This window comes from Uranotaenia lowii, chromosome 2 (assembly GCF_029784155.1).
Source record: "Uranotaenia lowii strain MFRU-FL chromosome 2, ASM2978415v1, whole genome shotgun sequence".
Lineage (NCBI taxonomy): Eukaryota > Metazoa > Arthropoda > Insecta > Diptera > Culicidae > Uranotaenia > Uranotaenia lowii.
The window spans coordinates 249,066,344-249,080,528 of NC_073692.1; the positions used below are offsets into that span (position 1 = coordinate 249,066,344).

Here is a 14,185-nt window from a genome sequence, read left to right on the forward strand (position 1 = left end):
ATTCTCAGAGGCGAATGGCGTGACTCAAGTCGGTGGCAAGTGACTTTTGAAGTCGTTACCTATTTCGTAGGTGACTTGGAAATCTAGAATTTTTAAATACGACAAAATAAACAACAACTACTCAACTCAACTTTGAAATAAATCATTTTTTGAGGAAAAATGTTTAAAAAATACAACAAAGGTTTATCTTCTTCGAAATTAGGTTAAAATATAATCAAAGCTTGCACCTCGTACTTTTGAATTACCTTTTAAAAGTGCTTACGGATAATAGTAAATTCGAATTCAATATTTGTTTTTTTTTTAAATTCGGTCCTGGAGTAATACTTCATTGTTGATATAGAATCTAAATTTATATTGTAAAAAAGCATTAATTGAAGAAAATTCTCGGCTTACATAAAAGTATTTTAAAAACCTGAATCCTTAATTATAGAATAAAAATTAAACACGGATTATAAATTCGAATCCGAAATTCAAATTTTATATCTGAACCTTAATTTCAAGAAAATAATTAAATTATTTATTTGTTTGTTTTTTTTTTTTATTATTATTTTAGTTCTTACCAGTTGAATGTGATGATATATTTGACATTTTTTTTAAACTTTATAACTATCAATAATAAATCTTTCGAAAAAAAATAGGGGAAAACAATCAAATCACAAAGAAAACTTTCGAAACTGTTTTAGTTTTCATCGGTCACATGCTCTATAACCCTTTGCTATTTCTGTTCTTAAATATTCACTGGAAATACGCAGCCTACTGTCCAGGGCGATGACCACGGTTCAGGGATCATACTTCGGTTCAATGGATTAAGACTCGGCAATTTAGACTGTAAATATATAAAAAAAATGTTCTAATCACTTTAAATCGTCTAGTATTTCAGTACAAAAAAAATCATCAAGTGGTTTCACTCACCTCGAAAAGCTCAATTTTTTCCGCTTGCATCCGATTCCAAGGATTGGATGCTAAGGTTCGCTTCTGGTGTGCCGGTTTTTTACTTGGTAGGAGCATCATTTCAAGGAATTTAAGCAGCACAATTTTCAGTACAAATTAATTCCTTTGTAGCCTCGGTTTTATTTTTGGTAACTGACGTCTTGCAAATGAATACCAACAGCTTGCAAATGAATACAACGGCACCAACCAATAAAAAATAAAAGGAGGTGAAGCATATATCAACGATTAAAATTATTGGAACCAAAATAGATAGAAAAATATCTTTTTTTGTTGAATAGAGTGCTTGAGCTAGATGGAAACAAAAAATAAAATTCTCAGCAAACAAGTAAAAATGCATTTACACTTAAAATTTCAAAATTCTGGTGCAAATTATAGCATGGAATCGATGTGATCTGCATCACCTGAGTTTGTACGTTTGTTGGACAAAAGTCATTTCGGATGAACTGTCAATCCAAGAAAATAGCTTGATTTCCAGGTACGATTTTTTTGTTCTAACATATGTATTAGTAGTTTGAAAATTTTCCAACATTTCAAAAAATCAGCTATGTACTTATTTAAATGTTCAATTATTTTTAATCAAATTCATTACTTTTCAAAGTAATAAAAAAAGAAACCGAATTTATTAAAGCAACATATTTGTACTGCATCCATTTTTGAATGGAATGAAATTTGGAATCCAATCTTCTAGTAGCCAATGATCAATTTTAGTCAGCTGCGCGTCAGATTTATCATTTTTCATTCATCCCATATTAATTTTAGTAAGTGTACTGCTAACTGATTTTCAAATATATTTCAAAAGAAAAAGCATCATGGTTTAAGTTCAAAATAACAACTTATACAATTTTCAACCTATTGAGATTTAAAACCCTGTGAGTTTAAGGTTTTCAATTGATTTTTACGGTTCAAAAGAATTTAAATTTTTAAAATACATAAATCTAGTTTAAAACATTCGATAAAATCAATCCTTTTTCTCAAAGAAATGCGTTTTTATAGTTTTGTCGATCAAAAATTTACAAATATAAACAAGAATGTTAATCTTACGAAAAAGTTAAATTCTTTTTTATTTAAGCAATATGCCATATTATGACTATAACTAATATATCGCACTACTTAAGGATTTATTATTCATTATTTCTGATATATAATGTGATTTATTCAATGTATAAAATATTTAGATAGAATGAAGGGTGAGTTGTTTTTCTGACATTCAAGGCTACATGTTTGAAATATCGCTGTTGATGGATATACTGATTTGCATTACAATTCAATTCCGAAAAGTATACGAAAAAAGAATAAAACGCAAACTGTGAACGCGTTTTTTTTCGAAAACAGTTTAATAACTTATAATTCCCCTCTGGATTTGTGTGCCTTTAATGTAATCTGAAATAAGTGAATCTGAATTATGATTCTATATGCATATCTGAATCCTAAGCTGACATTTTAACGTTTAATCAAAAATATTTTTTTATCAGGTTCTTCATTTTCAATTAACATAAACTTTAATCGCAATTATTTTAATTGAGCCAATGACCTTCAAAATAAAATGAAATTTTGGATCTGAGAGAGAGATTTGAGATTCTGAAATTCAATTTCTGAAGCTTCTTAGGTATTTTGTTCTAAATTAAGATTCCGAATGAATGAATGGATTCCGACTCAAGTATTGAAAACTCAATTCAAAAAAATTTATACTGAATTTAGAAATTGTATGGATTATGAATTTTGAATCAAAATCTGAAATTTCACAAGTTAATAAATGCAAATCGCAAAGATAATTGAAATTCCGTATTGGTTTAGTTGAATAAAAGTATGTGAATGTGACGTCATCCAAGAAATTGAATATCACACTACCTTCTTTAAATGTCCTTATATGTTTGACAGTTCGCAGGGTGAACCAGATGAAACTGGTTCACCGCCTCTGGAACGTCAAAATGAACTATTCGGCTCCGGAGTAATGAACTATATATAGTCACCTGGAGTGAGTCGCCTCTCGGAATACCCCGACTGTAGTCACGTGACTACGACTAATGTGACTCCGAGTCACTTCATTCGCCTCGCAGAATAAGGCCCATTATTTTTATTGGTTTTTTTTTTCGCAGAATCTTTCTAAATATGGTAAGCTAACAAACCATACTAAATAATGCAAATGGTTTAACAAGCAGTTGTCAAAAGTAACAGCTAAGAGAAGTAATGAGAAAATATAAAATTGACCTATTTTTCAAAAGAAATTATCAATTTGGGAACCTCAGACATTCTTGATCAATGAGTTTTACGATCTAAATAATTATTGGCAGTAAGGTTATAGAGTTACCGGTATTCTGGATTGATTTTGTTCAAAATAAAAATTCCTAAGTTAGTTTGGAGAGATGAAACATGAACCCCGCTTAAAGCTGGGGTTAGAAAAGTATGACAACAATTCGAAAAATATGTACAATATTTACTTTTAGTATAAGTTTAAATACCTCAGATATTTGTGGAAAAATTTCAACAAAAACTGCTACAAAATATAACTTTAGGCCAAAGTTTATATATTTCATAATTTAGGGAAATTGGTTGAAGTTTAGAGAAACTACACTATGCAATTGTCAACATTTCTGTCTCATCTTAAAAGTTTTTCGTAGAATAAACCTTGTTTGTAATCATAAAACTAGGCTTTTGTGAATTTTTCAGCGAAAAAAAAAATTGGGTTCTAGAGGATTAAAATAAATTGAAAAATTCTTATTTTATTTTTAAAATTACAGACCCCGTTCGATTTTGGCAACACGCCCGTACATTTTGTGTTGCCAAAATCGAACGGGTTTTTATTCATCTTGTTTTTTCAGTTATTTTTACAAAATAAATATTATTTTATTAAAAACGTTAATTTTATTTAATTTCCGACTATTTGTAGTCATTTTTTAATTTTTTAGTCATGTTTTTTTTACGCATTTTGCACTTTTCTTGTTTTGTTTATAATGTTTCCTTACTTTTGTTATTTTTGCTATTTTTGTCATTCTTCATCATTTTTTAGTTGTTTTTTGTCATATTCAGTATTTTGTTTGAATTTGTTTTTAAACTTTTTGAATTTTTCTTCTTTTTGTAATTTTTGAGTACTTTATAAAATTTGTAAAAATCTTTGGTTTCTAATGTTGCAGTTTATCACCATTTCAGAAAATAAAAACGTATTTATGGTGTTTGTCTAAATTAAATTGGTCCTGTTATAACGAAAACTAAAAGGTAATGTTGTTTTTAAAAATCGTTCGTTGCCAAAAACGAACGGGGTCTGTATTTACAAATTTTTCTGTTTTTTTTTTCATTCGATTTCTGTAATGTCCTTTTTTTTAATTGCACGATCTGTTACACAATGTGTATACACAAAGTATTTTTTTTAAATATTTTTTTTATCTCCCTTCTTTGTGAATCAATCATTTATTTTTCAATAGAATATGAAAGATCTTGTTGCGTAAATAAATTCTCTCAAAGACATCAAGTTTCTATCGTTTACCGTTTAGTCGCTATTAATTTGATAGCTTTGTGCCGGGAACAACGTTCAACTCTTCTCAAACGGATTCCATTCATTCAAAATCGGAATGACTGAATTTGCATCGAGGCTCACATTCATGTCCTCGATGTGACTGTGACCGTAGACCAAAACGAATGGGAAGATGAGCGAAAGAAAATTGTAAACGCTGTCAGTCAGAGAGAGCTTTTTGAGTGAGAGAAGGCAATGAAGGAAACGAAATCGGATGACTCTGAATGGAGAGAAATTTCACATTCATGCAAGGCAGTCGAAAGTTTTAAGCTCTGGCCAGTGTATTCCGTCTCACGACATAACTTGACGAACATAACGTTTATTCAAACACTCTTTCACGTAAATTTCTTGGTTGACAGTCCCGGAAACTATGAAAATGCTGCTTTTCAAGCCACAGGTACAGATGGCTTGTCAAACCAGATATTTCTTCGCGAACTTGGACAGTTTCATGTGCTTGAAAATATCTGCTACCTTTCCCCTTCATTTTGCCCTATAAAACTCCTGTCCCCGAAGCTGCTTGTAGTCGGCTTTGACGTAGGTTTCGTCGTCCATTACCACGCAGTCAAACTTCGTCAGCATAGTCGTGTACAGCCTCCGGGATCGCATTTTGGCCGTCGGATTTTGTTTATCATCGCGATTTGGAGTCACTACCTTCTTGTATGTCGATAGTTCGGCTCGTTTTTTGGCTCGATGCACGGTTGTAGACGATACACCCAGCTTATTTGCGGCATCTCGGAGAGAGCGGTTAGGGTTTCGCTTGAAACTACCGGCAATTCTCTTTGTCGTCTCAGCGGCTTCCGGTTTTCGATTTCGCCCCATTCCAGACTTCCTCGCTGTCGACAAACGTTCTCCGAACACTTTAATTACATTTGTAACGGTTGATTTGGCAACTCTTAGCGATTTTGCCAGGTTTGCGTTCGAGTAGCTCGGATTTTCGCGATGCGCGAGCAAAATTTTGATACGCTGCTCTTCTTCCTTGGACGGCATTTTGATAACTGAAGAGTGAATTCCAAAATCAAAATAGGAGCAACATTCTACACACACACACACACACACACCTTCAAAATGAGGGGTGTTCAGGTTTTTTAAATGCAAAATTGAAAGAAATACGTCAAGTGATATTAACCAAATTTTGACCGTATCACCCTTTAGAGTTGTTTTTGACATTTCTTACGCACACTTGCTGAGCGTGTACAGATAAGACAGAACAATTAACCTCAAAAACTCTCGGTACAAAAAACGGGCAGCCGGTCGACACACATGGTCGTTTTTTAGGTTGATTGTCCCAAAACTGAAAAATGTTGGTGAAACAACCTGCATAATATCACGAACACTACCAGCGGCTAATAGGACTATTGTCGAAGGATTCCACCGCAATTCTCGATTTGGTCTACAGTCAATCGATCCAGTCAATCGATCCAGTCAAGATCTCATCCCTTACGATGAGAAAGAGTAGCGGTGATAAGACACATCCTTGTCTCACTCCAGCAGTTACCGGGATTGGATCCGACAAGACACCGTCTTGCAGGACCTTGCACGAAAGTGCCTCGTACTGTGCTTCGATGAAGGACTAGTTTCTCTGGGACTCCTCGTCGCCTTAGAGCCGCCAAGATGTTTTCATGGTTCAGTTGGTCAAATGCTTTTTCGAAATCAACGAACACCAGCAGAAGAGTGTCCTGGAATGCGTTGATTTGTTCCGATATTATTCGTAGCGTTGCGATATTGTACACACATGATCGTCCGTATCGGAATCCAGATTGTTGCCGTCGGAGCGTGGCGTCAATTTTCTCCTTGATCCTGTTTAGGATCACTTTGCAGGATACTTTGAGAGTTGTGTAGATCAAAGTTATGCCTCGCCAGTGACCACACCCGGTTAGGTCTCTTTTCTTCGGGTCCTTTACGAGGATACCCAGCATCCAGTCGGCCGGGAATGTTACAGTATGCCAGATATCAGCGAAAAGACGGTGCAACATTTGTGCTGACAAGGCAGGGTCGACTTTGAGCCTCTCAGCAGGAATGCAATCGATTCCAGGCGCTTTGTTGGATTTCATGTCTATGATTGTCGCTTCAATTTAAGCCAGCGAAGGCGCTTCCGAGTTACGCCATTAATGCAACTTAAGCCGAGTTTTCACAAAACTCATTATTCATGTATTCGTATTGATGCGTTCATCTTTAAAATTTAATACTCAATGTTGTATTCCGGGACGTTACGGACACAAACATAATAAAACGCGAACGACTAACGAATTAAAACTGACTTTACTAACGTGTTAAAATGTACGGCCACGATACTCGATTCTAATAATAACAATGATAATGTGTTCTTGTAGTTTGTTGTTATCCGCTGCTTCGCGTCGATCGGCTGACAGACAAGCTGCCAGCAGTGAGCCCAGCGGGTTTCTTCATAGGGTGTTTCACGCCCTAACATCTCCTCCCTTAATACAGCTGGTACGGATCAAACCGGATCGGCGGTCTTCTGGTCCGAGAAGATCGACGAGGCAATTGTACAGCTGTTTGCTCGATGGCTGATTGAAACTCAACTGTATCAGAAGAGCTTGATGGTGAGGTTGTAGGAGACGTTAAGGGCAATGGTGACATCGGTGGGATATCTGGTGACTGCCTTGGTTCTCGCACAACAGTGTTCGGTGTAGAAGTTGGCAGCGAAGCTGAACGACCATGCGCTGTTGATGGTGGGCTGGATTGCGCAGAGGTTGAGGCCCGTATCGAAGGTTCTGGCAAGTTCCAGGCGTCCAGCAGAATGGTTAACGGAAGTTGCGATGGTTTTGGAGAATTCATTGGCCCACTAGTAGTAGATCCAAGAAGTAGATCCAAGGATGTTCGAATTGGCCTGCAGAACATAGCTTCGCTTGGCGACTTCCCTTCAGGCGTCGCTGGATTGGGTGTGCTTCTGTAGGTCAGCAAAAAGGTACACAACGCTTCGCTTATCGGTACCGAACTTCTCCCCTCTCGAATTTTTCGAATGGCCCGTTTGAAGGTGTCCACAAATCGTTCAGCTTGGCCGTTCGATTGTGGGTGGAAAGGTGCCGTGGTGAGGTGCTGAATGCCGTTTTCAGCGCAGAAGTTTTGGAACAGAGCGCTGCGAAACTGGGGCCCGTTGTCGCTCACCAAAGTTGTCGGCATTCCAAAACGAGCGAAGAGATCTCGGAGAATGTTGATTGTAGCTGTGCTTGTGGTGCTGCCTGTTCGAACGATCTCAGGCCACTTGGTGAAGGAGTCGATCACAAGCAGGAAATAATCTCCTTCGATTGGTCCAGCATAATCGATGTGCACTCGTTCCCATGGTTTGGTGGATTTGGGCCACAGCGAAGGCGCAGAGTGTGGTGGAGATTTCGCTGTCAGTGCACAGTGTCGGCAAGCCTGGACGTAGCTGGAGATTTCGTTGTCAACATTCGGCCAATAAACGTATGAACGAGCGATGGCTTTCATACGCTGAGTGCCAGGGTGGCCACGATGAAGCTGGTCGAGACAGCGCTTGCGGAATGGAGCTGGGATGGCCAACCGTTCCCCGAAAAGTATGCAACCGTCGACAATCGTGAGGGATTCTCTTCGGTCGTAAAAGCGCTTGAGCTCAAGAATGGAGAGAGCTTTTGGGTCGGGCCAACCATCTTGCAAAAAGCGGTAGACCTTCTTCATGACCAGATCGGTTTGCGTGGCTTGTTGAATGTCGCTAAAAGTAAGGGGAAGTGCATTAAGAGAATCGGAAGCAACTGACCTCAGGTGATCCTCGAGAACCAAAGAAGCGATCACATAATCCTCGTCGGGCTTTGTATGGTGTTTAATCAGCCGGGAAAGTACATCGGCGTCCCCAAACTTCGCTGTCGGCACATGTTCGATGGAGAAATCGTACAGGAGCAGCATCAATGCCCATCGTTGCAGGCGGTTCGATGTGTAGACCGGAATGCCCCTTTTCGACCCAAAAATTCGCAACAAAGGAGCATGATCGGTCTTCAGGAGGAAGTGGCGGCCAAATATCATTTTGTGGAATTTAGTCGTGGCAAAAATGATGGCTAATCCTTCTCTGTCAGGCTGGCTGTAGTTTTTCTCCGCAGGTGTAAGCGCTCTGGCTGCATGCTGGATGACTTTCACAGAACCGTCCGGAAATCGGTGACTAATAGTAGCCCCAACTCCGACTGAAGAAGCGTCCGCCGAGACGACTATGTCGAGCCTCGGGTTGTAGTGGGTAAGCAGAAGATTTGAAGTGAGAATCTCCTTGAACTTGGTGAACGATTCTTGGCATGCAGGGGTCCAATTGAACTTAGCTCCAGCTTTCAAGAGCTCATCCAGCGGGAACCGAAGTGTCCTCATGTTGGGCACGAACTTGCCATAGTAGTTTATGGCTCCGAGGAACGAACGGACTCCGGACACGTCAACTGGAGCGGGCATCTCGTTGATGGCTTGCACTTTAGCTGGATCTGGACGTAGACCATGGCGATCTAGCAGGTACCCCAAGTATTTTATTTGAGGCTGGACGAAAGTGCATTTCTCCGGGCGCAAAGTGAATCCGAAGTCGCGAATCCGCTTGAAAAGTGCTTCGAGATTGGCTAGGTGTTCCTCTTCGGTTTCGCCTCCGACAACAACGTCGTCGAGGTACCCAGAAGTGCAGCTGAGACCAGCTGTCATGGTGTCAATCAGCTGCTGAAAAGCTCCGGGTGCTATTTTAATGCCAGGCGAGAGGCGATTGTACCGGTATAACCCGCGATGCGTGTTGATGGTAAGCAGGTTCCGGCTATCCTCATCAACCTCGACCTGTAGAAAGGCATCAGAAAGATCGATTTGGCTGAAGACGGTGCAATTGGACAGTTTCGTGAAAATGTCTTCAGGGAGCGGAAGCGGGTACTGGTGGGGCTGCAAGGCTTCGTTCAACCCGGTGGAGTAGTCTCCACAAATGCGTATCGACCCGTTGGATTTCCGCACGACCACGATCGGAGCTGCCCAGTTGGAGAAATCAACCGGTGAAATGATGCCTGCGCGCTCAAGCCGATCGAGCTCATCGTCGACGGTACCTAGCATTGCGTAAGCCACTGGGCGCTTGGGCCGGAAAGCTGGCTGGACATCGGGCTTCAGTTCCAGCTTTACTTTGGTTTTACTGCACAATCCTAAGGCACTCCTGAAGACGGTCGGGTAAGCTGCTTTCAGTGATTCCAACGATGTGTTTGGTAATCTGGTTGCAGAACGACGAAATTGGCACTGACCAGAGGCCAAACGCATCAAGCAGATCGATGCCGAGCAGATTCAGCGCTTTGTCGACTACGTAGAAAGTTCCACGGCGATGCTGACCATTGACACTGACGTCACAGTCAAACTTAAACAGGAGCTGGAGAGGGGCACCAGAAGCAGTAGATGCTTTCTCTAGTGCGGGGGTGGTGGATGGCTTGCCGATTTTCTCCCACACACGCTTCGACACGACACTGATGTCGGATCCAGTGTCTAACTGGAGTTTCACTTCAGCACTGTTTAGTTTCGCCTGCACAAAACGCCGCTTTCGTTGCACTGTGTTTACACTGAGTGTTCTTGCCCGAAAAGTGTTAGTTTTTCGTTTTCGATAGGGCTTTTCACTTTTTGAGGTCGCACAATAACCTTCTCGGTGTCCACTTTTTCCGCAATCACTACACTTGTGGTCCTTGTAAGGGCACTCACGAGTGTAGTGCATTGCACCACACTTCCAACAGGGGGATGGGGGAATGTTTTTGTTTACACTTTTTGATTTCACTGTTCTCTTCGGAGGTGTTTGAGAAGTCTGCTGTCGATGATTACTCCGCTTCACAAACTGCACCGCTGATCCGGACGTTCCTTCTATCATGGCTGTGTCTTTTTTCAAGCACAACAGCCGCTGGCAATCCTCGGATAGTTGCTCCAGGGTAACGTCGCTCCGATCTTCGATTTTCGCAAGCAGTCTAGTGCGCACCTCAGCATCACATTCCGTTTTCAAGCCGCAAACAAATAACAAACACTTGAACTGCTCTTCAGTCAACTTTCCCAGTTCAAAATCGACACAACTCTTGTTTACACGGCAAGAAAACGTTATATAATCTTCGGTGGACTTTTTTGCGATCTGCATGCACCGATACCGCTTGCTGATGAGGGATTCCGTGGCACCAAATAGTATCCCCAGCTTTCTTACGGTGTCTTCAAACAGGAAATCTTTCGGTTGTCTGGGTAGTATGAAGTTTACATACCTTTCATGCTCAGCAGCACCCAGCTTCCGGAGGAGTAAACGAACTTTCGCTTCACTATCGAGCCGGGAAGCGTCTTGCTCGAAGAGGTCGTTGTACCTCGCATACCAGGCCGCGAAAGTGATGTTCTGGTCTGGCTCGTATCGAAACTCCCTTATGTGGTGCGAAAGTGAATCGAGTATCACTTCGGGATTGGATGGCACCTGGATGTTTATCGATGACATTGTGCGGATAAACATCTCTTGTTGCTGCCGCATAAACTCCTGCTGCTGGTTCAACATTTGTGTTGTGAACGCCTGCTGCTGCTGGAGGAGCTGGGTGAGGAGCGCATCGGATGCTGAGAGCTGATGAGGTGATGACTGCTGCGAAAAAATGCCTTCGGTCGCCGGGGAGTCTTGCATGCGAGACTGCTGCTGCTGCTGCCCGAGGAACTGCGTTGCGAGTCCCGGATTCGGTAGCTGCTGACCGAATTGTGTAGCACGGAGAAAATTCTGCTGCATTCCGGCTGGTTGGAGCTGCTGTCCAATGGGAAGACCGTTGATGGTTCCACTAGCACCAGCGGGTCGATCCGGAGTGAGGTTACGTTCACCCGAATCCATCTCACTCGTCTCGCACCGACGTCGTTTTCGCGTGGGTGACGTAATTTCGCGATCGAACACAGCGGATGTCGCGAATAATTACGACCGACTCGTCGCCACTGTTGTATTCCGGGACGTTACGGACACAAACATAATAAAACGCGAACGACTAACGAATTAAAACTGACTTTACTAACGTGTTAAAATATACGGCCACGATACTCGATTCTAATAATAACAATGTATGTATGTATGTATGTATGTATGTATAATTTTGACATCTTGGCCGAGAGTTTGATACTCTATACCGCCACTTTTCGTATTGGTGTTGCTTTTTCAGCTTAGGGTGTTCCTTAATGTGAATATTTTTCCTTTTCGATTTGTCGTCTTAGAGTTTTTCAAATCTTCATTCTTGCTTTTTCCAAAAAACTGAGTATTTCTTTCAGTTTATTTTCTTCGAAATTCTGAATCAATTCGATCAGATTGGAAAAACGATCCCAATCATAGTGGTTTCTAATGTGATTGAATTGCACGCAGTGCAGGAGAGCATGTTCTGTGGTGAAATTCGTTTGGCATAATTCGCAGAGTTTCGTATCTCGAATTTTCATCATTCCCAAATAGTATGGTGAATAATCGTGTCCACTAATTAGTCGGTTAAGCATTCGGATTTGTATATTGCTGAGGTCTATATTCCAATACCATGGTTTCCTACTGAAATTCGATTGGAATTCATAATACTTCATTCCTTTTTTCTCATGAACAGCCATATATTTATACCAGGAGTTTGTATATTCCCAAGATTCATATTTAAATCTCCTGTACGCATCATCTAGTCGTAGTTTATTTTCAAGCAGTATCGGTTCCTCTAGTCCTTTCCTTGCTAGTAAATCTGCGTGTTCATTTCCCTCTATCCCAACATGGGAGGGGATCCATTGAATTGTGGCTCTTTTTGTTGTGGCAAGTTTACATATGTCGTGAGTGATTTGATCAAATTTGTGTTGTTTAAGGTCTTTTTTGATAATTTTACAGGCTGTTTGTGAATCAGTGAAGATAACTACTCCAATGTTTGTGTTGTTTTCTGCTTGTTCCAGCGCTACTCTTATTGCTAATAATTCAGCTGTTGCAATGTTAACATCATTGGCTAAACCCATGCTCAAACTGTTTCCGGAGGACGCATCGTAAATTCCTATTCCACATTGATTAGTTTTTTTCGAAGCATCTGTGTACCAATGATCTAAATGGCCGTATTGGTTGTTTATCATTTCTTGTGCGATTTTCTTCAGAACAACCGGAGATGTTTCTTTCTTTTTCATTCCTGAACCTATAATTTGTTCTTCAACTTTGACATTAATTTCTATATCAGGTTTTGTTTCAGTGTATATCATTTGGAATTTTTGTACATTTTGCAGGTTATTCTTTCTATATTGAGTTTCTTTGTGTATATTTGACAGGTCTAACGAATGTAATTGCTGAGCTATTAAGTCATTCCGGTGTATGTGTAAGGCTATACGTTTTTTGGCTACACGCAGAAAAATAGAAATTAGTTTCAAAGGAAAGTGCCGCAAAAACAAAGGATTTTTTCCTTTGATTTTGGGACAAATAAAAATTCCTTCGATTCAAAAACATTTTCTTTTGTTTCGAAGAAATGCTTTCCTTTGAATCAAAACTTTTTCTTTGATTCGAAAAACAAAATGCTTTTGATTCAAAAGTCTTTTCGTTTAATTTTATGAACTTTTCGTTTGTTCCAACGGTATTTGGGTTTCAATTTAAAAGCATTTGTTCTTCAATTCTACTTTTTGTTTTAATAATTCTAGTACTACATATTAATTTTCTTCCAATTGGAAAAAAAAGAAATCAATTATGGTTTACAACATTTTATTTATTTAGATTACATTATCACATTCACATTATCGATTTTCCCTATGATTTAAGTTTTGAACCGGTACATCTGTAAATAAAGAGAAGAACAAAATGTACACATTAAATTTTTACATAGCGCACATAATACGAAGTTATGACAAAAATGCTTCTCTTGTTATGAAGCTCACAAAAAACGATATTAAGCTAAATAATGCTAACAATTAAAAATTAAAATTGCATGGAAAGTACTTACTGAACGATGTTTGTTGGCGACAGTTCCTTTCGAACAACTCATGAAGGGTTTCGGCGCCAGATTTCTCCTTGGACCGGATCGGAAGGAATTAGTTGGATGAATGGTTGCCCTGAAAAAGTTTGTTAGGTTTGTTTATTTGAAATTAAATTGATTTTGAAAGACTTACCTAGGAGTCACTATCGTCTGCCCTCTTAAAGCTGCCAAGACTTTCCTACGCCGGATCTTGTGTTTCCGGTGCTGTCTGGCTGTTGCGCGGCAAACCTTCTTGCCGTCCCGTTCACCAAAAAGAAGCTACTGAAGATGTCGACTGTTTGACGAAAAAATACTTTGATTCAAAAGAAAATTCATCTAAATCAATGAATTTTCACATTGATTCTGAGTCAAAAAAAAAATTCTTTAAACTCAAATTAAATACTTTGATCCAAAAATTTGGAACATTGGTTTAATGGAAAAAAATTTCGGTTCAATATAAAATTTACTTGAATCAAGGGAAATGGATTTTGTTTCAATGTACACGTGGTTTTTGAATCGAAGATGTATTTTTTTTATCTCAATGGTACTACTTTTCGCTGCGTGTAAATAATCTCTTTTTATTGACAAAGGTTCTTCTCCAGCTATAGCAGCTAATGTGTTGATGGGTGTAGTTTTCGTGCATCCTGTAGCTATACACACCAAAAATTTTATAAATTTAAATGTGACAGAAACGCTTAAAGACCTAAAATTTTTATGTTTTAATTATGAAAAGATCTAATTTTACAACAATTTCAATTTAAAAACACATCCGCTCTACCAGAAAAGTAAAATTCAATCCTGGACAGAAAATTAAGTCACAGAAAATGTA

At 39.4% G+C, this 14,185-nt stretch overlaps 1 protein-coding gene and 1 long non-coding RNA gene across 2 annotated transcripts; both read right to left on the reverse strand.

Moving 5' to 3' along the window:
- Positions 1–1,182: 1,182 nt before the first annotated feature.
- Positions 1,183–11,252, reverse strand: LOC129742491 (uncharacterized protein K02A2.6-like). The gene is made up of 3 exons (XM_055734392.1): positions 9,685–11,252; positions 8,375–9,641; positions 1,183–1,233 (listed from the first exon to the last, which is right to left on the reverse strand). The coding sequence occupies exons 1-3, from the start codon at positions 11,250–11,252 to the stop codon at positions 1,183–1,185; spliced, it is 2,886 nt and encodes a 961-aa protein (XP_055590367.1).
- Positions 11,253–12,830: 1,578 nt separating this feature from the next.
- Positions 12,831–13,990, reverse strand: LOC129749446 (uncharacterized). The gene is made up of 3 exons (XR_008738048.1): positions 13,511–13,990; positions 13,345–13,453; positions 12,831–13,179 (listed from the first exon to the last, which is right to left on the reverse strand). It is a non-coding gene; the product is annotated as an uncharacterized LOC129749446 (long non-coding RNA).
- Positions 13,991–14,185: the final 195 nt, after the last annotated feature.